This window comes from Hyla sarda, chromosome 2 (genome assembly GCF_029499605.1).
Source record: "Hyla sarda isolate aHylSar1 chromosome 2, aHylSar1.hap1, whole genome shotgun sequence".
NCBI classification, from domain to species: Eukaryota; Metazoa; Chordata; class Amphibia; order Anura; family Hylidae; genus Hyla; species Hyla sarda.
The window spans coordinates 8,997,179-9,022,559 of NC_079190.1; the positions used below are offsets into that span (position 1 = coordinate 8,997,179).

Genomic DNA, 25,381 nt, shown 5'->3' on the forward strand with positions numbered 1-25,381 from the left:
CAGACACACACCCGTTATTACCTGCGAGCAGTCCGGTCACCCACAAGCGCTCAAGCCGCTCCCGGAGCCCATCTCCACGTCTCCTAGCAACAAGAGACGCTCTCAAATTACTTTTAAAAAAAAATGTTGGCAAAACTACAACTCCCGACACGCTCCAGGCCATACGCAACTTGAAACGTAATGACGTAACATCCGGCGCGCTGCCGTCCTGGATATGTGTAGTCTCTATTATTTCTGCGAAGGATAACGCACAGAAAAAGGCGTGACGTCACGACTCGAAAGCGACCAATCAGCGGCTGCCAGGTCAGGACACAGCGGGATGAGACAAGATGGCGACGAGAGGCGGCAAGAACGGGCTCCTGGAGAAAGTAATGGGGGGCTCGGGTCTGGTGAGGGGGGATGTATGTGTGCTGCCGGTCACATGACCATGCGGAGACGCAGAGTGTGTACAGGGCGTTATATACAGTACAGAGGTGACCCGGGGGCCCCTCTATATACAGTACAGGGATGACCCGGGGGCCCCTCTATATACAGTACAGGGGTGACCCGGGGGCCCCTCTATATACAGTATATGGGTGACCCGGGGGCCCCTCTATATACAGTACAGGGGTGACCCGGGGGCCCCTCTATATACAGTATATGGGTGACCCGGGGGCCCCTCTATATACAGTACAGGGGTGACCCGGGTGCCCCTCTATATACAGTACAGGGGTGACCCGGGGGCCCCTCTATATACAGTACAGGGGTGACCCGGGGGCCCCTCTATATACAGTACAGGGGTGACCCGGGTGCCCCTCTATATACAGTACAGGGGTGACCCGGGTGCCCCTCTATATACAGTACAGGGGTGACCCGGGGGCCCCTCTATATACAGTACAGGGGTGACCCGGGGGCCCCTCTATATACAGTACAGGGGTGACCCGGGGGCCCCTCTATGTACAGTACAGGGGTGACCCGGGGGCCCCTCTATGTACAGTACAGGGGTGACCCGGGGGCCCCTCTATGTACAGTACAGGGGTGACCCGGGGGCCCCTCTATGTACAGTACAGGGGTGACCCGGGGGCCCCTCTATGTACAGTACAGGGGTGACCCGGGGGCCCCTCTATGTACAGTACAGGGGTGACCCGGGGGCCCCTCTATGTACAGTACAGGGGTGACCCGGGGGCCCCTCTATGTACAGTACAGGGGTGACCCGGGGGCCCCTCTATGTACAGTACAGGGGTGACCCGGGGGCCCCTCTATGTACAGTACAGGGGTGACCCGGGGGCCCCTCTATGTACAGTACAGGGGTGACTCTATGTCAATCATTGGCAGATGGGAGCCGTCAGCATGCTGCTGTTGACGTATCTGATCCCCTCATACATCACGTGACTCAGCCACTGCAATTAAAGGGGTATTCCAGGAAAAAACTTTATATATATATATATATATATATATATAATCTCAACTGGCTCCAGAAAGTTAAACAGATTTGTAAATTACTTCTATTAAAAAAATCTTAATCCTTTCAGTACTTATGAGCTGCTGAAGTTAAGGTTGTTCTTTTCTGTCTTAAGTAGTCTCTGATGACACCTGTCTCGGGAAACGCCCAGTTTAGAAGAGGTTTGCTATGGGGATTTGCTTCTAAACTGGGCGGTTCCCGAGACACGTGTCATCAGAGAGGACTTAGACAGAAAAGAACAACCTTATCTTCAGCAGCTCATAAGTACTGAAAGCATTAAGATTTTTTAATAGAAGTAATTTACAAATCTGTTTAACTTTCTGGAGCCAGTTGATATATTAAAAAAAAAAAAAAAAAAAAAAAAAAATTTTTTTCCTGGAATACCCCTTTAACCCCTTAAGGACCAAGGACGTACCGGTACGTCCTTGGTCCTGCTCTTCTGATATAACGCGGGGTTACACAGTAACCCCGCGTCATATCATGGCGGGCCCGGCGTCATAGTGAAGCCGGGACCCGCCTCTAATAGCGCGCAGCGCCGATCGCGGCGTCGCGCGCTATTAACCCTTTAGCCGCGCGCCTCAAAGCTGAGCCGCGCGGCTAAAAGTGAAAGTGAAAGTTCCCGGCTAGCTCAGTCGGGGCTGTTCGGGATAGCCGCGGCTAATCGCGGCATCCCGAACAGCTGACAGGACAGCGGGAGGGCCCCTACCTGCCTCCTCGCTGTCCGATCGCCGAATGACTGCTCAGTGCCTGAGATCCAGGCATGAGCAGTCATGCGGCAGAATCGTTGATCACTGGTTTCTTATGAGAAACCAGTGATCAGTGATGAAGATCAGTGTATGCAGTGTTATAGCCCCCTATGGGACCTATAACACTGCAAAAAAAAAAGGGAAAAAAAAAAAGTGAATAAAGATCATTTAACTCCTCCCCTATTAAAAGTTTGAATCACCCCCCTTTTCCAATAAAAAAAAAAAAAAAATGTAAATAAAAATAAACATATGTGGTATCACCGCGTGCGGAAATGTCCGAATTATAAAAAATATATCATTAATTAAACCGTTCGGTCAATGGCGTGCGCGCAAAAAAATTCCAAAGTCCAAAATAGTGCATTTTTGGTCACTTTTTATATCATTTAAAAATGATCAATAAGTCCTATCAATGTAAAAATGGTACCGTTAAAAACTTCAGATCACGGCGCAAAAAATGAGCGCTCATACCGCCCCATACACGGAAAAATAAAAAAGTTATAGGGGTCAGAAGATGACAATTTTAAACATATTAATTTTCCTGCATGTAGTTATGATTTTTTCCAGAAGTCCGACAAAATCAAACCTATATAAGTAGGGTATCATTTTAATCGTATGGACCTACAGAATAAAGATCAGGTGTCATTTTTACCGCAAAATGTACTACGTAGAAACGGAAGCCCCCAAAAGTTACAAAACAGCGTTTTTTTTTTTCAATTTTGTCGCACAATGATTTTTTTTCCCGCTTCACCATAGATTTTTGGGCAAAATGACTGACATTACAAAGTAGAAATGGTGGCGCAAAAAATAAGCCATCATATGGATTTTTAGGTGTAAATTTGAAAGAGTTATGATTTTTTAAAGGCAAGGAGCAAAAAACGAAAATGCAAAAACGGAAAAACCTCCGGTCCTTAAGGGGTTAAGGTTAACAGCTGGTACATTGTGTCATCGCAGGTGTCGTCTAAACTGGACACAAAACTACAACTCCCAGCATGCCCCAGACAGCCTGTGGTGATCGGGATCCTTGGTCTCTTTTATGACAGATTACCAACCTGTGGGTCTCCCAGTTATTCCAACACTACAACTCCCAGTATGGCATGATGGTAGCAGGATCTCCGGCTATTGTAAAAACTACTACTCCCAGCATGCCCTAGACCAGTGGTCTTCAACCTGCGGACCTCCAGATGTTGCAAAACTACAATTCCCAGCATGCCCGGACAGCCAACGGCTGTCCGGGCATGCTGGGAATTGTAGTTTTGCAACATCTGGAGGTCCGCAGGTTGAAGACCGCTGCCCTAGACAGTCACAGGCTCTCCAGATATTGCATAACTACAATATCTGGGGATAAGATGTTTTCAGGGGAGTACCCCTTTAATAGGACAGTAGATTTTACTATTAAAGGGGTACTCCGGTGAAAAACTTTTTTTTTTTTTTTTAGTTTAAATGAACTGGTGCCAGAAAGTTAAACAGATTTGTAAATTATGTCTATTAAAAAAATCTTAATCCTTCCTGTAGTTATTAGCTGCTGAATACTACAGCAGAAATTATTTTCTTTTTCGAACACAGAGCTCTCTGCTGACATCACGAGCACAGTGCTCTCTGCTGACATCTCTGTCCATTTTAGGAACTGTCCATAGTAAAAGGAAATCCCCATAGCAAACATATGCTGTTCTGGACAGTTCCTAAAATGGACAGATTACAGCAGAGAGCACTGTGGTCATGATGTCAGCAGAGAGCTCTGTGTTCCAAAAAGAAAATAATTTCTGCTGTAGTATTCAGCAGCTAATAAGTACAGGAAGGATTAAGATTTTTTTTTTTTTTTTTATGGAAGTAATTTGCAAATCTGTTTAACTTTCTGGCACCAGTTGATAAAAAAAATAAATAAATGAAAAATAAAAAATTTCACCGGAGTACCCCTTTAACCCCTTAAGGACTGAGCCCTTTTTCACCTTAAGGACTCAGCCATTTTTTGCACATGTGACCACTGTCACTTTAAACATTAATAACTCTGGAATGCTTTTAGTTATCATTCTGATTCCGAGAGTGTTTTTTCGTGACATATTCTACTTTAACTTAGTGGTAAAATTTTATGGTAACTTGCATCCTTTCTTGGTGAAAAATCCCAAAATTTGATGAAAAATTAGAAAATTTTGCATTTTTCTAACTTTGAAGCTCTCTGCTTGTAAGGAAAATGGATATTCAAAATATTTTTTTTTTTTATTCACATAAACAATATGTCTACTTTATATTTGCATCATAAAATTGATGAGTTTTTACTTTTGGAAGACACCAGAGGGCTTCAAAGTCCAGCAGCAATTTTCCAATTTTTCACAAAATTTTGAAACTCAGGGACCAGTTCAGGTTTGAAGTGGATTTGAAGGGTCTTCATATTAGAAATACCCCACAAATGACCCCATTATAAAAACTGCACCCCCCCAAAGTATTCAAAATGACATTCAGTAAGTGTATTAACCCTTTAGGTGTTTCACAGGAATAGCAGCAAAGTGAAGGAGAGAATTCACAATCTTCATTTTTTACACTTGCATGTTTTTGTAGACCCAATTTTTGAATTTTTGCAAGGGGTAAAAAGGAGAAACTTTTTACTTGTATTTGAAACCCAATTTCTCTCGAGTAAGCACATACCTCAAATGTCTATGTAAAGTGTTCGGCGGGCGCAGTAGAGGGCACAGAAGGGAAGGAGCGACAAATGGTTTTTGGGGGGCATGTCACATTTAGGAAGCCCCTATGGTGCCAGAACAGCAAAAAAAAACACATGGCATACCATTTTGGAAACTAGACCCCTCGGGGAACGTAACAAGGGGTAAAGTGAACCTTAATACCCTACAGGTGTTTCACGACTTTTGCATATGTAAAAAATAAAAAAAATTTTTACCTAAAATGCTTGGTTTCCCAAAAAATTTACATTTTTACAAAGGGTTAAAGCAGAAAATACCCCCCAAAATTTGAAGCCCAATTTCTCCCGATTCAGAAAACACCCCATATGGGGGTGAAAAGTGCTCTGCTGGCGCACTACAGGTCTCAGAAGAGAAGGAGTCACATTTGGCTTTTTTGAAGGAAATTTTGCTCTGGAGGCATGCCGCATTTAGGAAGCCCCTATGGTGCCAGGACAGCAAAAAAAAACCCCACATGGCATACCATTTTGGAAACTAGACCCCTCGGGGAACGTAACAAGGGGTTAAGTGAACCTTAATACCCCACAGGTGTTTCACGACTTTTGCATATGTAAAAAAAATATTTATTTTTTTACCTAAAATGCCTCTTTTCCCAAAAATTTTACATTTTTAAAAAGGGTAAAAGCAGAAAATACCCCCCAAAATTTGTAACACAATTTCTCCCGAGTACGGCGATACCCCATATGTGACCCTAAACTGTTGCCTTGAAATACGACAGGGCTCCAAAGTGAGAGCGCCATGCGCATTTGAGGCCTAAATTAGGGACTTGCATAGGGGAGGACATAGGGGTATTCTACGCCAGTGATTCCCAAACAGGGTGCCTCCAGCTGTTGTAAAACTCCCAGCATGCCAGGACAGTCAGTGGCTATCTGGCAATACTGGGAGTAGTTGTTTTGCAACAGCTGGAGGCTCCGTTTTGGAAACAGTGGCGTACCAGACGTTTTTCATTTTTATTGGGGAGGGGAGGGGGGCTGTGTAGGGGTATGTGTATATGTAGTGATTTTTACTTTTTATTTTATTGTGTGTTAGTGTAGTGTAGTGTTTTTAGGGTACAGTCACATGGGCGGGGGATCACAGTAGTTTCACGCTGGCAGTTTGAGCCGCAGCTCAAACTTGCAGCCGGATACTTACTGTAATCCTCCGCCCATGTGAGTGTACCCTGTACGTTCACATTGGGGGGGGGGGGGGGAACGTCCAGCTGTTGCAAAACTACAACTCCCAGCATGTACGGTCTATCAGTGCATGCTGGGAGTTGTAGTTTTGCAACCGCTGGAGGCTCCGTTTTGGAAACAGTGGCGTACCAGACGTTTTTCATTTTATTGGGGAGGGGGGTTGTATAGGGGTATGTGTATACGTAGTGTTTTTTACTTTTTATTGTGTTAGTGTAGTGTTTTTAGGGTACAGTCGCATGGGCGGGGGTTCACAGTAGTTTCTCGCTGGCAGTTTGAGCTGCGACAGAAAATTTGCCGCGGCTCAAACTTGCAGCCGGATACTAACTGTAATCCTCCGCCCATGTGAGTGTACCCTGTACGTTCACATTGGGGGGGGAACATCCAGCTGTTGCAAAACTACAACTCCCAGCATGTACGGTCTATCAGTGCATGCTGGGAGTTGTAGTTTTGCAACAGCTGGAGGCACACTGGTTGTGAAACACAGAGTTTGGTAACAAACTCAGTGTTTTGCAACCAGTGTGCCTTCAGCTGTTGCAAAAGCTACAACCCCCAGCATGTACGGACAGCGGAAGGGCATGCTGGGTCTTGTAGTTATGCAACAGCTGGAGGCATACTACTTTGGCTGGGGATGCTGGGGACTGTAGTTATGCAACAGCTGGAGACACACTGGTTTGCTACATAACTCAGTGTGCCTTCAGCTGTTGCAAAACTACAACTCTCAGCAGTCACCGACAGCCAACGGGCATGCTGGGAGTTGTAGTTATGCAACCAGCAGATGCACTACTACAACTCCCAGCATGCACTTTAGCTGTTGGTGCAAGCTGGGAGTTGTAGTTACACAACAGCTGAAGGTACACTTTTCCATAGAAAAAATGTGCCTCCAGCTGTTGCAAAACTACAAGTCCCAGCATGCCCATAAGGGCATGCTGGGAGTTGTGGTGGTCTGCCTCCTGCTGTTGCATAACTACAGCTCCCAGCATGCCCTTTTTGCATGCTGGGAGCTGTTGCTAAACAACAGCAGGAGGCTGTCACTCACCTCCAACGATCCTCGCCGCACAGGTCAGTCCCTCGTCGTCTCCGCCGCGGCCGTCACTCCTGGGGCCCCGATCCCAACATTGACGCCGGGGATCGGGGTCCCCAGCACCAGGGGTGCACGTCCCGCACCCGCTCACGTCCTCCGGAAGAGGGGCGGAGCGGGTTGCGGGAGTGACACCCGCAGCAGGCGCCCTGATTGGTCGGCCGGTAATCCGTCCGACGAATCAGGGCGATCGTGAGGTGGCACCAGTGCCACCTCACCCCTGCTGGCTCTGGCTGTTCGGGGCCGTCTCTCACTGGAGACCCGATTGACCCGGAATCCGCCGCAGATCACTGGACTGAATTGTCCAGCGATCTGCGGCCATCGCCGACATGGGGGGTCATAATGACCCCCCTGGGCCATATGCCCCGATGCCTGCTGAACGATTTCAGCAGGCATCGGGCACCGGCTCCCCGCCCGCTAGCGGCGGGGGGGCCGGGATTTGACAGGACGTACTCAAACGTCCTGCGTCCTTAAGGGGTTAAATAAATTAAAATTGCATCATCGTGGAAGATCTGAGAGGCGGCGCTGGCGGCATTTGCAAGATCAGAGAGGCGGAGAAGGAGGTTGGGTAATAGGATAGAAGGGTGGCCAGACGGGTGAGAGGTATGTACCGCTCTGATAGTCTTGGAGACAGGGAGAGCTGTCCAATCCAAGAAGGCTTTGTATACAACAACCAGCCAATCACTGGTAAGGTACCGCACATTGCGGTAGACGGGTAGTTGTATACGGCGAATATATCCCAAATTATATTTTAACTGTAAAAGTTAGGGGGTCGTCTTATATGCCGGAAAATATGGTATTTCTCACAGAAAAGGATTGCAGTGACACAGGTTTTAGGGATCGATCGATAATGATTTTTTAGAGCCGATACCGAAAACCTGTGAACTTTCAGGCAGAAAGCCGATAACTTATACCGATATTCGGTGAGGACAAGCGGGGCTCTGTACGCCGAGGACAAGCGGGGCTCTGTACGCCGAGGACAAGCGGGGCTCTGTACGCCGAGGACAAGCGGGGCTCTGTACGCCGAGGACAAGCGGGGCTCTGTACGCCGAGGACAAGCGGGGCTCTGTACGCCGAGGACAAGCGGGGCTCTGTACGCCGAGGACAAGCGGGGGCTCTGTACGCCGAGGACAAGCGGGGCTCTGTACGCCGAGGACAAGCGGGGCTCTGTACGCCGAGGACAAGCGGGGCTCTGTACGCCGAGGATCGGTGGCACATCGAACTCCGACATGGTTTCCCGGGTCCCGCGGAATGTTTGAAATCCGCCCGGGAAACCCAGTGTATTACTGCAGTACAAGAATGTGACGAGGGGGGGGGATGTGACAAGGGAGGGGGGGGGGATGTGAAATAGGCGGTGGCCAAAAAATGAGTAGGTAGATGTGAAATGGAGGCGATTGGACATGAAATGGGGGGATTTCACAATTTTTTTTAAATTATATTGCAATATTTAGGCCCAAAACCGCAATCGCACATTTTTCCCATATCGTGCAGCTCTAATATATAATTTATTTTATTTACTTATTTTTTTTATAAATTATTATATACCGGTAATTTTTTTTTTATACACATTTAGGCAGTGTTACCTAACCAGTGTGCCTCCAGCTGTTGCAAAACTACAACTCCCAGCATGCCTGGACAACTGTTGGCTTTCCGGGCATGCTGGGAGTTGTAGTTAAGCAACATCTGGGAGGGCCATAGGTTGGAGATCATTGCTCTTTGTCAGTGTTTCCCAACCGTTTTGCCTCCAGCTGTTGCAAAACTACAACTCCCAGCATGCTCGGACAGCCTGCGGCTGTCCGGGCATGCTGGGAATTGTAGTTTTGCAACAGTTGGAGTCACCCTGGTTAGCAAACACTGATCTATGACATCATGTGGATTCCCGTCCATGGAGTCCTGGGGGGGACTACAAGTCTCAGCATCCTCCGCCGCTGCTGACACCCCGGTCTGCGATGATTTGTCGGCAGTAAAAGCTTCTGGGATCACTTCATGGTAATGAGGACAAATGGGTTTTGAGCTGCAGCAGATAAGACGCCAGATTGAGCCGCTCGTCTTTCATTATCGCCGAAGACCTTTTAATATCCTTATAATTTTTACCTCCGAGCTGAAAACCAGACGAAAGGAAAAAAAAAAATAAAAAATGTGAAAGCCGAGCGAGCGGAGCCGTAACACCGCGCCAAAGAGGCGTCTATAAAATGCAGAGAATTTATAGATAACAAACCTCGTCTCGTAAAATGAGATTAACCCATCGTGTCGGGAGAAGTTCAGACGTTTTATACCGTAAATTGTTTCCATTCCTCTCTCATTCAAAATCTTACAAAAAATAAAATAAATTAAAATATATCAAACTTTTTTTTTTTTTGAGAGAGAGGAATAGAAACAGTATAAAATATATATATATATATATATATATATATATATATATATATTTATATTTTTTTATTATATACATTTATTTATTGTATAGATATTTATTTATTATATACATTTTTTATTTTATTTTATTTATTTTTTAAGCAAAATACTGGGGGCTTCTACCTAATAGGGGAATTACCTGCTTATTGGGGGGCTTCTACCTAATAGGGGAATTACCTGCTTATTGGGGGGCTTATACCTAATAGGGGAATTACCTGCTTACTGGGGGCTTATACCTAATAAGGGAATTACCTGCTTATTGGGGGCTTATACCTAATAGGGGAATTACCTGCTTATTGGGGGCTTATACCTAATAGGGGAATTACCTGCTTATTGGGGGGCTTATACCTAATAGGGGAATTACCTGCTTATTGGGGGCTTATACCGAATAGGGGAATTACCTGCTTATTGGGGGCTTATACCTAACAGGAGAATTACCTGCTTATTGGGGGCTTATACCTAATAAGGGAATTACCTGCTTATTGGGGGCTTATACCTAATAGGGGAATTACCTGCTTATTGGGGGGCTTATACCTAATAGGGGAATTACCTGCTTATTGGGGGCTTATACCGAATAGGGGGAATTACCTGCTTATTGGGGGCTTATACCTAATAGGGGAATTACCTGCTTATTGGGGGGCTTATACCTAATAGGGGAATTACCTGCTTATTGGGGGGCTTATACCTAATAGGGGAATTACCTGCTTATTGGGGGCTTATACCTGATAGGGGAATTACCTGCTTACTGGGGGCTTATACCTGATAGGGGGAATTACCTGCTTACTGGGGGCTTATACCTAATAGGGGAATTACCTTCTTATTGGGGCTTATACCTAATAGGGGAATTACCTGCTTATTGGGGGCTTATACCGAATAGGGGAATTACCTGCTTATTGGGGGCTTATACCTAATAGGGGAATTACCTGCTTATTGGGGGGCTTATACCTAATAGGGGAATTACCTGCTTATTGGGGGGCTTATACCTAATAGGGGAATTACCTGCTTATTGGGGGGGGGGCTTATACCGAATAGGGGAATTACCTGCTTATTGGGGGGGGGGCTTATACCGAATAGGGGAATTACCTGCTTATTGGGGGGGGGGCTTATACCTAATAGGGGAATTACCTGCTTATTGGGGGCTTATACCTAATAGGGGAATTACCTGCTTATTGGGGGCTTATACCTAATAGGGGAATTACCTGCTTATTGGGGGGCTTATACCTAATAGGGGAATTACCTGCTTATTGGGGGCTTATACCTAATAGGGGAATTACCTGCTTATTGGGGGCTTATACCTGATAGGGGAATTACCTGCTTATTGGGGGCTTATACCTAATAGGGGAATTACCTGCTTATTGGGGGCTTCTACCTAATAGGGGAATTACCTGCTTATTGGGGGGCTTATACCTAATAGGGGAATTACCTGCTTATTGGGGGCTTATACCTAATAGGGGAATTACCTGCTTATTGGGGGGCTTCTACCTAATAGGGGAATTACCTGCTTATTGGGGGCTTATACCTAATAGGGGACTTACCTGCTTATTGGGGGCTTATACCTAATAGGGGACTTACCTGCTTATTGGGGGCTTATACCGAATAGGGGACTTACCTGCTTATTGGGGGCTTATACCTAATAGGGGACTTACCTGCTTATTGGGGGCTTATACCTAATAGGGGACTTACCTGCTTATTGGGGGGCTTATACCTAATAGGGGACTTACCTGCTTATTGGGGGCTTATACCTAATAGGGGAATTACCTGCTTATTGGGGGGGGGGGCTTATACCTAATAGGGGAATTACCTGCTTATTGGGGGCTTATACCTAATAGGGGAATTACCTGCTTATTGGGTGCTTATACCTAATAGGGGAATTACCTGCTTATTGGGGGCTTATACCTAATAAGGGAATTACCTGCTTATTGGGGGCTTATACCTAATAGGGGAATTACCTGCTTATTGGGGGCTTATACCTGATAGGGAAATTACCTGCTTACTGGGGGCTTATACCTAATAGGGGAATTACCTGCTTATTGGGGGCTTATACATAATAGGGGAATTACCTGCTTATTGGGGGCTTATACCGAATAGGGGAATTACCTGCTTATTGGGGGCTTCTACCGAATAGGGGAATTACCTGCTTACTGGGGGCTTATACCTAATAGGGGAATTACCTGCTTATTGGGGGCTTATACCGAATAGGGGAATTACCTGCTTATTGGGGGCTTATACCGAATAGGGGAATTACCTGCTTATTGGGGGCTTATACCGAATAGGGGAATTACCTGCTTATTGGGGGCTTATACCTAATAGGGGAATTACCTGCTTATTGGGGGCTCATACCTAATAGGGGAATTACCTGCTTATTGGGGGCTTATACCTAATAGGGGAATTACCTGCTTATTGGGGGGCTTATACCTAATAGGGGAATTACCTGCTTATTGGGGGCTTATACCTAATAGGGGAATTACCTGCTTATTGGGGGCTTATACCTAATAGGGGAATTACCTGCTTATTGGGGGGCTTATACCTAATAGGGGAATTACCTGCTTATTGGGGGGCTTATACCTAATAGGGGAATTACCTGCTTATTGGGGGGGGGGCTTATACCGAATAGGGGAATTACCTGCTTATTGGGGGGGGGGGCTTATACCTAATAGGGGAATTACCTGCTTATTGGGGGGCTTATACCTAATAGGGGAATTACCTGCTTATTGGGTGCTTATACCTAATAGGGGAATTACCTGCTTATTGGGGGGCTTATACCTAATAGGGGAATTACCTGCTTACTGGGGGCTTATACCTAATAGGGGAATTACCTGCTTATTGGGGGGCTTATACCTAATAGGGGAATTACCTGCTTATTGGGGGCTTATACCGAATAGGGGAATTACCTGCTTATTGGGGGCTTATACCTAATAAGGGAATTACCTGCTTATTGGGGGCTTATACCTAATAGGGGAATTACCTGATTATTGGGGGGCTTATACCTAATAGGGGAATTACCTGATTATTGGGGGGCTTATACCTAATAGGGGAATTACCTGATTATTGGGGGGCTTATACCTAATAGGGGAATTACCTGCTTATTGGGGGCTTATACCTAATAGGGGAATTACCTGCTTATTGGGGGCTTATACCTAATAGGGGAATTACCTGCTTATTGGGGGGCTTATACCTAATAGGGGAATTACCTGCTTATTGGGGGCTTATACCTAATAGGGGAATTACCTGCTTATTGTGGGGCTTATACCTAATAGGGGAATTACCTGCTTATTGGGGGGGGGGGGGGCTTATACCGAATAGGGGAATTACCTGCTTATTGGGGGGGGGGGCTTATACCTAATAGGGGAATTACCTGCTTATTGGGGGGCTTATACCTAATAGGGGAATTACCTGCTTATTGGGGGGCTTATACCTAATATGGGAATTACCTGCTTATTGGGGGCTTATACATAATAGGGGAATTACCTGCTTATTGGGGGCTTATACCTAATAGGGGAATGACCTGATTATTGGGGGGGCTTATACCTAATAGGGGAATTACCTGATTATTGGGGGGGCTTATACCTAATAGGGGAATTACCTGCTTATTGGGGGCTTATACCTAATAGGGGAATTACCTGCTTATTGGGGGGCTTATACCTAATAGGGGAATTACCTGCTTATTGGGGGGGCTTATACCTAATAGGGGAATTACCTGCTTATTGGGGGGGCTTATACCTAATAGGGGAATTACCTGCTTATTGGGGGCTTCTACCTAATAGGGGAATTACCTGCTTATTGGGGGGGGCTTCTACCTAATAGGGGAATTACCTGCTTATTGGGGGGGGGGCTTCTACCTAATAGGGGAATTACCTGCTTATTGGGGGGGGGGCTTATACCTAATAGGGGAATTACCTGCTTATTGGGGGCTTATACCTAATAGGGGAATTACCTGCTTATTGGGGGGCTTATACCTAATAGGGGAATTACCTGCTTATTGGGGGCTTATACCTAATAGGGGAATTACCTGCTTACTGGGGGGGCTTCTACCTGATAGGGGAATTACCTGCTTACTGGGGGGGGGGGCTTATACCTAAAGCAGGAATTCCTTGTCTACTGGGGCCTACTACCTATTAAGAGGGATTCCCTACTTGGTGCTGGGGGCTTCCACCTAATAGGGGAAATCCCTCCCTACTTACTGGGGGCTTCCACCTAATGGGGGGGGGGATTCCCTACCTTCTGGGGGCTTCTACCTAATAGGGGGGGGGGATTCCCTACCTTCTGGGGGCTTCTACCTAATAGGGGGGGGGGGGGGGGATTCCCTACCTTCTGGGGGCTTCTACCTAATAGGGGGGAGGGGGGATTCCCTACCTTCTGGGGGCTTCTACCTAATAGCGTGCCTATCTGGGCATGCTGTGAGTTGTAGTTTTGCTTTATGCACTAGTTAGGAAACTCTGACCAAGAGCAATGTACCCAAACCTGTGCCTCTTATGCTGTTGCAAAATATACATGCTGGGGGTTGTAGTCGACAACAGCCTTACAACCTATCCTGACCTAATTCTTCTCACAGCTGAGGGTTTGTAACAATTATATATCCAGAATAGAAAATCCTGTCGACTAATATACCTGTGCTGATACATTGTAACAAACTATCAGTACTTGAACTGTATATCAGTGACCTATCCACAATGATTGGTCTTTAATAATCTGCTGTCGAGGCAATGATAGGAGTTGTAGTTTTGCCAGTGATACATTGTAACAAACTGTAAGTACAGGAGGCAGATTTGTGATGTAGCTTAGATATTATTGACTAGACTGATGGGGGTACCGCAACGTTTACATCTTATGTGACCGATATCAGGCGCTCCTCTTTATCGTGCGATGTTCTATTTATTTCAGTGGAAAATTGATGACAAACCTGTAAAAATCGACAAATGGGACGGATCTGCTGTCAAGAATTCGCTGGACGATGCAGCCAAAAAGGTAATACTGCTCCTATATACAAGAATATATCTACTATAATACTGCTCCTATATACAACAATATAACTACTATAATACTGCTCCTATATACAAGAATATAACTACTATAATACTGCCTCCTATATACAAGACTATAACTACTATAATACTGCTCCTATATACAAGAATATATCTACTATAATACTGTTCATATATACAAGAATATATCTACTATAATACTGCTCCTATATACAAGAATATAATTACTATAATACTGCTCTTATATGCAAGAATATAACTACTATAATACTGCCTCCTATATACAAGAACATAACTACTATAATACTGCTCCTATATACAAGAATATAACTACTATAATACTGCTCCTATATACAAGAACATAACTACTATAATACTGCCCCTATATACAAGAATATAACTACTATAATACTGCTCCTATATACAAGAATATAACTACTATAATACTGCCTCCTATATACAAGAACATAACTACTATAATACTGCTCCTATATACTAAAATACTGCTCCTATATACAAGAATATAACTACTATAATACTGCCCCTATATACAAGAATACAACTACTATAATACTGCCTCCTATATACAAGAACATAACTACTATAATACTGCTCCTATATACAAGAATATAACTACTATAATACTGCCCCTATATACAAGAATATAACTACTATAATACCGTCTCCTATATACAAGAATATAACTGCTATAATACTGCTCCTATATACAAGAATATAACTACTATAATACTGTCTCCTATATACAAGAATATAACTACTATAATACTGCTCCTATATACAAGAATATAACTGCTATAATACTGCTCCTATATACAAGAATATAACTGCTATAATACTGCTCCTATATACAAGAATATAACTGCTATAATACTGTCTCCTATATACAAGAATATAACTACTATAATACTGCTCCTATATACAAGAATATAACTACTATAATACTGCTCCTATATACAAGAATATAACTACTATAATACTGCTCCTATATACAAGACTATAACTACTATAATACCGTCTCCTATATACAAGAATATAACTGCTATAATACTGCTCCTATATACAAGAATATAACTACTATAATACTGCTCCTACATACAAGAATATAACTACTATAATACTGCTCCTATATACAAGAATATAACTACTATAATACTGCTCCTATATACAAGACTATAACTACTATAATACCGTCTCCTATATACAAGAATATAACTGCTATAATACTGCTCCTATATACAAGAATATAACTACTATAATACTGTCTCCTATATACAAGAATATAACTACTATAATACTGCTCCTATATACAAGAATATAACTACTATAATACTGATCCTATATACAAGAATATAACTACTATAATACTGCTCCTATATACAAGAATATAACTACTATAATACTGCTCCTATATACAAGAATATAACTACTATAATACTGACTCATATATACAAGAATATAACTACTATAATACTGCTCCTATGTACAAGAATATAACTACTATAATACTGCTCCTATATACAAGAATATAACTACTATAATACTGCCCCTATATACAAGAATACAACTACTATAATACTTCTCCTATATACAAGAATATAACTACTATAATACTGCTCCTATGTACAAGAATATAACTACTATAATACTGCTCCTATATACAAGAATATAACTACTATAATACTGCCCCTATATACAAGAATATAACTACTATAATACTGACTCATATATACAAGAATATAACTACTATAATACTGCTCCTATGTACAAGAATAGAACTACTATAATACTGCTCCTATATACAAGAATATAACTACTATAATACTGCCCCTATATACAAGAATACAACTACTATAATACTTCTCCTATATACAAGAATATAACTACTATAATACTGCTCCTATATACAAGAATATAACTACTATAATACTGCTCCTATATACAAGAATATAACTACTATAATACTGCCCCTATATACAAGAATACAACTACTATAATACTTCTCCTATATACAAGAATATAACTACTATAATACTGCTCCTATATACAAGAATATAACTACTATAATACTGCTCCTATATACAAGAATATAACTACTATAATACTGCTCCTATATACAAGAATATAACTACTATAATACTGCCCCTATATACAAGAATATAACTACTATAATACTGCTCCTATATACAAGAATATAACTACTATAATACTGACTCCTATATACAAGAATATAACTACTATAATACTGCCTCCTATATACAAGAACATAACTACTATAATACTGCTCCTATATACAAGAATATAACTACTATAATACTGCCCCTATATACAGGAATATAACTACTATAATACTGCTCCTATATACAAGAATATAACTACTATAATACTGCCTCCTATATACAAGAACATAACTACTATAATACTGCTCCTATATACTAAAATACTGCTCCTATATACAAGAATATAACTACTATAATACTGCCCCTATATACAAGAATACAACTACTATAATACTGCCTCCTATATACAAGAATATAACTACTATAATACTGCTCCTATATACAAGAATATAACTACTATAATACTGCCCCTATATACAAGAATATAACTACTATAATACTGTTCCTATATACAAGAATATAACTACTATAATACTGCCCCCTATATACAAGAATATAACTACTATAATACTGCTCCTATATACAAGAATATATCTACTATAATACTGCCCCCTATATACAAGAATATAACTACTATAATACTGCTCCTATATACAAGAATATATCTACTATAATACTGCTCCTATATACAAGAATATAACTACTATAATACTGCTCCTATATACAAGAATATATCTACTATAATACTGCTCCTATATACAAGAATATAACTACTATAATACTGCTCCTTTGTACAAAAATATAACTACTATAATACTGCTCCTATACACAAACATATAACTACTATAATACTGCTCCTATATACAAGAACATAGCTACTATAATATTGCCTCCTATATACAAGAACATAACTACTATAATACTGCTCCTATATACAAGAATATAACTACTATAATACTGTTCCTATATACAAGAATATAACTACTATAATACTGCCCCCTATATACAAGAATATAACTACTATAATACTGCTCCTATATACAAGAATATATCTACTATAATACTGCTCCTATATACAAGAATATAACTACTATAATACTGCTCCTATATACAAGAATATAACTACTATAATACTGCCCCTATATACAAGAATATAACTACTATAATACTGCCTCCTATATACAAGAACATAACTACTATAATACTGCTCCTATATACAAGAATATAACTACTATAATACTGCTCCTATATACAAGAATATAACTACTATAATACTGACTCCTATATACAAGAATGTAACTACTATAATACTGCCTCCTATATACAAGAACGTAACTACTATAATACTGCTCCTATATACAAGAATATAACTACTATACTGCTCCTATATACAAGAATATAACTACTATAATACTGCTTCTATATACAAGAATATAACTACTATAATACTGCTCCTATATACAAGAATATAACTACTATAATACTGCTCCTATATACAAGAATATAACTACTATAATACTGCTCCTATATACAAGAACATAGCTACTATAATATTGCCTCCTATATACAAGAACATAACTACTATAATACTGCCTCCTATATACAAGAATATAACTACTATAATACTGCCTCCTATATACAAGAATATAACTACCATAATACTACCCCTATATACAAGAATATAACTACTATAATACTGCTCCTATATACAAGAATATAACTACTATAATACTGCCTCCTATATACAAGAACATAACTACTATAATACTGCTCCTATATACAAGAATATAACTACTATAATACTGCCTCCTATATACAAGAATATAACTACTATAATACTGCTCCTATATACAAGAATATAACTACTATAATACTGCTCCTATATACAAGAATATAACTACTATAATACTGCTCCTATATACAAGAATATAACTACTATAATACTGTCTCCTATATACAAGAATATAACTACTATAATACTGCTCCCTATATACAAAAATATAACTACTATAATACTGCTCCTATATACAAGAATATAACTACTATAATACTGCCTCCTATATACAAGAATATAACTACTATAATACTGCTCCTATATACAAGAATATAACTACTATAATACTGCTCCTATATACAAGAACATAACTACTATAATACTGCTCCTATATACAAGAATATAACTACTATAATACTGCTCCTATATACAAGAACATAACTACTATAATACTGCTCCTATATACAAGAATATAACCACTATAATACTGCTCCTATATACAAGAATATAACTACTATAATACTGCTCCTATATACAAGAATATAACTACTATAATACTGCCCCCTATCTACAAGAATATAACTACTATAATACTGCTCCTATATACAAGAATATAACTACTATAATACTGCTCCTATATACAAGAATATATCTACTATAATACTGCTCCTATATACAAGAATATAACTACTATAATACTGCCTCCTATATACAAGACTATAACTACTATAATACTGCTCCTATATACAAGAATATAACTACTATAATACTGCTCCTATATACAAGAATATATCTACTATAATACTGCTCCTATATACAAGAATATAACTACTATAATACTGCCTCCTATATACAAGACTATAACTACTATAATACTGCTCCTATATACAAGAACATAACTACTATAATACTGCTCCTATATACAAGAACATAACTACTATAATACTGCTCCTATATACAAGAACATAACTACTATAATACTGCCCCCTAATGGTCTTGTATGTTCTCTGTCCTCAGGTTCTCCTGGAGAAGTATAAGTATGTGGAGAACTTCTGTCTCGTTGATGGCCGCCTCATCATCTGCACCATCTCCTGTATGTTCGCCATCGTAGCCTTGGTGTGGGATTATCTCCATCCCTTCCCCGAATCTAAACCCGTTCTTGCCTTCTGCGTCATATCATATCCTTTTTTGTTGTTGTCCATGGTACCGAACGTCAGACTTTTGTGGTACAGTGTTTCCATGGTAACAGACTACAAATCAGGATATCCTGTGTAGTCTGATCCTGCAGTCATGCTCCCTTCTTTCTGTGCTTTACCCAACCTTTAAATAACTCACTGTATTTTTATCCCACTACTAGGGCTGGGCGGTGTGTGTGTGTGTGTGTGTATATATATATATATATATATATATATATATATATATATATATACACACACATATACGGCCGCAACAAACATGAGGATGAGGAGGGCAGCGCATGCGGGTGACATATCAATATTTACCCCGATGGGGGCAGCACTGGGCTGATAATTAATTTTTGTTGGGGGTGCAGAATAGCGCAGCGCTGGGCTGATATTTAAATTTTGTTGGGGCCGGGGCAGAGTAGCGCGGCAAAAATTTCGTTGCTGTGGCGCTGCTTTCATTCGATCCACTTCAGACTCCGTGACACGGGATATGGTATAACCAAAGTATTTTTATTTCTCCATAAAAGCGGTTGAAACATATGAGGTATGAAACAAAGGGGTATTCCACTGCTCAGCGTTTAGAACAAACTGTCGGCACTGGGAGCGCGTGACATCATAGCCCCACCCCTCATTACATCATGCCCCGCCCCCTCAATGCAAGTCTATGGGAGGGGGCGTGACTGCCGTCACGCCCCCTCCCATAGACTTGCATTGAGGCGGCGGGGCTATGGCGCCACGAACTCCCAGCTCCAGCATTTGGAACAGTTTGTTCCGAACGCTGAGCAGCGGAGTACCCCTTTAAGGATATTTAAATTTAGAGTGTGTACTGGTTCTGTTGGTCCAAGTGTATAACTTGTCTCTCTAGTTTGTCTCAGGGCATGATGGGACTTATAGTAGGTAATACTGACAGCAGCAGCGTCCATGTTTTTTTCCCCTTAACCCTGGGTCACGTATTTCCTGATGATGGGCGTCCTGACCGTTTATACCTCATACAAGGAGAAGAGCATTTTCCTGGTCGCCCACAGAAAGGACCCGGCAGGGATGGACCCGGACGACATCTGGCACCTGTCTTCTAGTCTGAAAAGGTGAGAGGTGACACCTGGCTCAGCCCAGCAGATGTCTGACATGGGTTTGATGGCAGATGTTCATCCTGAGCTGTCTGGTTCACCAATAGAATGCCATAGATGCAGCACTGGTGTGGATCAGTGGTCTCTAAACTGCGACCCTCCAGATGTTGCAAAACTACAACTCCCAGCATGCCCAGACAGCCAAAGGCTGTCTGGGCATGCTGGGAGTTGTAGTTTTGCAACATCTTCAGGTCCACAGTTTAGAGACCACTGGTAGAGAGGATGGTTACTGAGTGTATTGGAAATTCCATGTACAGAAGAGCCGTAGTGCGGAGAAGGATCATGGTATAGGAGGACGGGAGCCGGACTCTCAGGCTACTTCCATATGGGCGGGGTTAGCAGAAATGTGGGCGGGGTTAGCAGGACTCGTGCTCCTCCTGTGTGGGTGGTCTTAGCAGGACTCTGGGGCTCTTCTGTGTGGGCGGGGGTTAGCAGGACTCTCGGGCTCCTCTGTGTGGGCGGGGTTAGCAGGACTCTCGGGCTCCTCTTTGTGGGCGGGGTTAGCAGGACTCTCGGGCTCCTCTTTGTGGGCGGGGTTAGCAGGACTCTCGGGCTCCTCTTTGTGGGCGGGGTTAGCAGGACTCTCGGGCTCCTCTGTGTGGGCGGGGTTAGCAGGACTCTGGGGCTCCTCTGTGTGGGCGGGGTTAGCAGGACTCTGGGGCTCCTCTGTGTGGGCGGGGTTAGCAGGACTCTGGGGCTCCTCTGTGTGGGCGGGGTTAGCAGGACTCTGGGGCTCCTCTGTGTGGGCGGGGTTAGCAGGACTCTGGGGCTCCTCTGTGTGGGCGGGGTTAGCAGGACTCTGGGGCTCCTCTGTGTGGGCGGGGTTAGCAGGACTCTGGGGCTCCTCTGTGGAGGGGTTAGCAGGACTCTCGAGCTCCTCTGTGTGGGCGGGGTTAGCATGACTCTGGGGCTCTTCTGTGTGGGCGGGGTTAGCAGGACTCTGGGGCTCTTCTGTGTGGGCGGGGTTAGCAGGACTCTGGGGCTCCTCTTTGTGGGCGGGGTTAGCAGGACTCTGGGGCTCCTCTGTGTGGCGGGGTTAGCAGGACTCTCTGGGCTCCTCTGTGTGGGCGGGGTTAGCAGGACTCTGGGGCTCCTCTGTGTGGGCGGGGTTAGCAGGACTCTCTGGGCTCCTCTGTGTGGGCGGGGTTAGCAGGACTCTGGGGCTCCTCTGTGTGGCGGGGTTAGCAGGACTCGGGCTCCTCTGTGTGGGTGGGGTTCTCTCGGGCTCCTCTGTGTGGGCGGTGTTAGCAGGACTCGGGCTCCTCTTTGTGGGCGGGGTTAGCAGGACTCTCGGGCTCCTCTTTGTGGGCGGGGTTAGCAGGACTCGGGCTCCTCTGTGTGGGCGGTGTTAGCAGGACTCTCGGGCTCTTCTGTGTGGGCGGGGTTAGCAGGACTCTGGGGCTCTTCTGTGTGGGTGGGGTTAGCAGGACTCTGGGGCTCCTCTGTGTGGGCGGGGTTAGCAGGACTCTCGGGCTCCACTGTGTGGGCGGGGTTAGCAGGACTCTGGGGCTCTTCTGTGTGGGCTGGGTTAGCAGCACTCGGGCTCCTCTGTGTGGGCGGGGTTAGCAGGACTCTGGGGCTCCTCTGTGTGGGCGGGGTTAGCAGGACTCGGGCTCCTCTTTGTGGGCGGGGTTAGCAGGACTCTGGGGCTCTTCTGTGTGGGCGGGGTTAGCAGGACTCTCGGGCTCCTCTGTGTGGGCGGGGGTTAGCAGGACTCTGGGGCTCTTCTGTGTGGGCTGGGTTAGCAGGACTCTGGGGCTCTTCTGTGTGGGCGGGGTTAGCAGGACTCTGGCTCCTGTGTGGGCGGGGTTAGCAGGACTCGGGCTCCTCTGTGTGGGCGGGGTTAGCAGGACTCGGGCTCCTCTGTGTGGGTGGGGTTAGCAGGACTCTGGGGCTCTTCTGTGTGGTGGGCGGGGTTAGCAGGACTCTGGGGCTCCTCTGTGTGGGCGGGGTTAGCAGGACTCAGGCTCCTCTGTGTGGGGGGGGTTAGGCCTCTCAAGCCTGACATCCTTTCTCTGACCTCTCGCTCCTCCCCCAGGTTCGATGACAAGTACACCCTGAAGGTCACCTTCATCAGCGGCCGGACCAAGCAGCAGCGCGACGCCGAGTTCACCAGATCTATAGCCAAGTTCTTTGATGAGAACGGCACCTTAGTCATGGACATGTTTGAGCCTGAAGTCTCCAAGCTCCACGACAGTCTGGCCTCAGAGAAGAAGATGAAGTAGGGACCCCGGGGGGCCCCAATACCGTCACATTTTTACGCTGAGAGGGATAAAGCCGAATTGATGCCACCTTTATAGGAACGTCTCCCCTGCCCCCACCTTATGCCCCCAGCGGGCGCTATCTAAGGGCTCCGCATCCCGCACGCGCCCGGTTGTGTTAGTCCAGGGCTGTAGATCCCTCAGGTCGGCCCAGTGGTCACGGTTCTGTTCTGACACCTTCCGGTGGGCGTCGCCTCCACACACTGCAGCTGATCCGGTAGAATCAATTTAAAGGGGAACTCCACTTATCGTCATCACAATGCTCTTGAGTTACCTCCAGAGCTCCATTTACAATTCTGCTGGTACACGCGGTTATACCCCAGTTACCTCCAGAGCTGCATTTACAATTCTGCTGGTACACGCGGTTATACCCCAGTTACCTCCAGAGCTGCATTTACAATTCTGCTGGTACATGCGGTTATACCCCAGTTACCTCCAGAGCTGCATTCACAATTCTGCTGGTACATGCGGTTATACCCCAGTTACCTCCAGAGCTGCATTTACAATTCTGCTGGTACACGCGGTTATACCCCAGTTACCTCCAGAGCTGCATTTACAATTCTGCTGGTACACGCGGTTATACCCCAGTTACCTCCAGAGCTGCATTTACAATTCTGCTGGTACATGCGGTTATACCCCAGTTACCTCCAGAGCTGCATTCACAATTCTGCTGGTACATGCGGTTATACCCCAGTTACCTCCAGAGCTGCATTCACAATTCTGCTGTTACTTTTTGTCTTTACGCCCAGCGTTGCTGGCTTTGCTGTTACGTCCTTCCTACTCCAGTCACCTCCAAATCTGCATCCGAAAAATTCTTCTTCTCAGTATCCTAAAGGGGTATTCCAGGCAAAACCTTTTTTTATATATAAATATCAACTGGCTCCGGAAAGTTAAACAGATTTGTAAATTACTTCTATTAAAAAAATCTTAATCCTTCCAATAGTTATTAGCTTCTGAAGTTGAGTTGTTGTTTTCTGTTTAACTGCTCAATGATGATGTCACGTCCCGGGAGCTGTGCATGATGGGAGAATATCCCCATAGGGACTGCACAGCTCCCGGTACGTGAGTCATCAGAGAGCAGTTAGACAGAAAACAACAACTCAACTTCAGAAGCTAATAACTGTTGGAAGGATTAAGATTTTTTAATAGAAGTCATTTACAAATATGTTTAACTTTCCGGAGCCAGTTGATATATATATATATATATATATATATATAAGTTTTGGCCTGGAATACCCCTTTAAGTTTTGTTGCACTGCGGGAGGTGTAGTGTTCACACCTTGAATGCACTGCATGATGGCTGTCTGAACTGCAGTGCATTGTGGGAGTTTATTTAGTAAACTCTATAAATATAGTGCCTATTGCAAAAGCCAGCAGAAGTGCGAGTGCAGCTCTGGAGGTAACATAGGTGATAATGAGCTCAGGAGACCCCCACAAACATCTGTTATGTGCCCCTCACCCCCCACTGCCTAACTGAGCCCACTAGGTTATATAGAATATCTATATATACAAGACTACAACTCCCATCATCCTCAAGCAATCAAACTTCCATCCATTCCAATATAAAATGTTGTTTTTTGTTTTCAAAGCGTAAAATCTAGACCAGTGTTACCTGCCCAGGGTGCCTCCAGCTGTTGCAAAACTACAACTCCCAGCATGCCCGGACAGCCTTCCGGAGTTGTAGTTTTACAACAGCTGGAGGCACCCTGGGCAGGTAACACTGGTCTAGTCATTGAGTCGTCCTGTTTCCTGACTGGGCGACAGGTAATATGGCCGCCACCTCGCAGGGGGTGGTCACCGGGACACCTCAGATTCAGTCTCCTAACTTTCTGACGCTTCCTTCTTCCAAATGAAAATAATAAAAAAAAAAGCGCCACCCTTGACTTTTAAGGTTGCATCTGGTACTACAAACTCTGTTCCATTGAATCAAACGGGACTGAGCTGCAGTACCACACACAACCAGGGGGTGGCACTATATATTTAGGAAGAAGACGCCACGTCTCTTACTGTACACGCTTTGATAGATACGCTACCGACTTTACCGCAACCCCAAGAATAGTTGGGTTTTTTTTTAGTAAAATTTTTTTTAGTTCTCTATAGTTTCTTGCTGTGGGTGGAGTTATAAAAATATTTATTAATTTATTTAATCCTGAATTTCATCCCCCCCCCCCCCCCCCCCCCACACACAAAAAAAATAAAAAATTAAAATGTAAAAACAAATTAAAATGTAAAAAATAAAATAAGAAAAAAAAATATATATATATATAGAAAAAAAGTTTCACATTTTTTTTAAGAATCAATGTAAAAAAAATATATATTTAAAATAAATTTAAAAATTACAAAAAATGTATAATTTTTTTACCTTGATTTATTAAA

At 43.5% G+C, this 25,381-nt stretch overlaps 2 protein-coding genes across 4 annotated transcripts in view; one reads left to right on the top strand and one right to left on the bottom strand.

Annotated features, from left to right (window-relative positions):
- XRRA1 (X-ray radiation resistance associated 1) overlaps nucleotides 1–25,381 on the bottom strand; it is a 102,044-nt gene that overhangs the window by 72,118 nt on the left and 4,545 nt on the right. Inside the window, exon 1 of one of the 3 annotated variants that reach the window (XM_056561084.1) lies at nucleotides 22–264. The exons of 1 other annotated variant lie outside the window; for it this stretch is intronic. In XM_056561084.1, coding sequence (XP_056417059.1) covers nucleotides 22–163 — 142 coding nt within the window. In that variant the 5' untranslated portion in view covers nucleotides 164–264. Of the gene's footprint in view, nucleotides 1–11; nucleotides 265–25,381 lie in introns of those variants that run through there. One more of the 3 variants, XM_056561086.1, reaches the window with a different exon arrangement.
- On the top strand, nucleotides 196–23,476 carry SPCS2 (signal peptidase complex subunit 2). Its single transcript, XM_056561089.1, has 5 exons — nucleotides 196–368; nucleotides 14,421–14,504; nucleotides 19,451–19,610; nucleotides 20,567–20,702; nucleotides 22,783–23,476. The coding sequence occupies exons 1-5, from the start codon at nucleotides 330–332 to the stop codon at nucleotides 22,967–22,969; spliced, it is 606 nt and encodes a 201-aa protein (XP_056417064.1). The 5' UTR covers nucleotides 196–329; the 3' UTR covers nucleotides 22,970–23,476.

Bases quoted from the DNA above. Each gene is read 5' to 3' on its own strand.
- SPCS2 (XM_056561089.1), top strand. From the start codon at position 330: ATGGCGACGAGAGGCGGCAAGAACGGGCTCCTGGAGAAA. The intron at 369-14,420 runs GTAATGGGGGGC...TATTTATTTCAG, and splicing joins AGAACGGGCTCCTGGAGAAA to TGGAAAATTGATGACAAACC. The intron at 19,611-20,566 runs CATATCCTTTTT...AACCCTGGGTCA, and splicing joins TCTTGCCTTCTGCGTCATAT to CGTATTTCCTGATGATGGGC.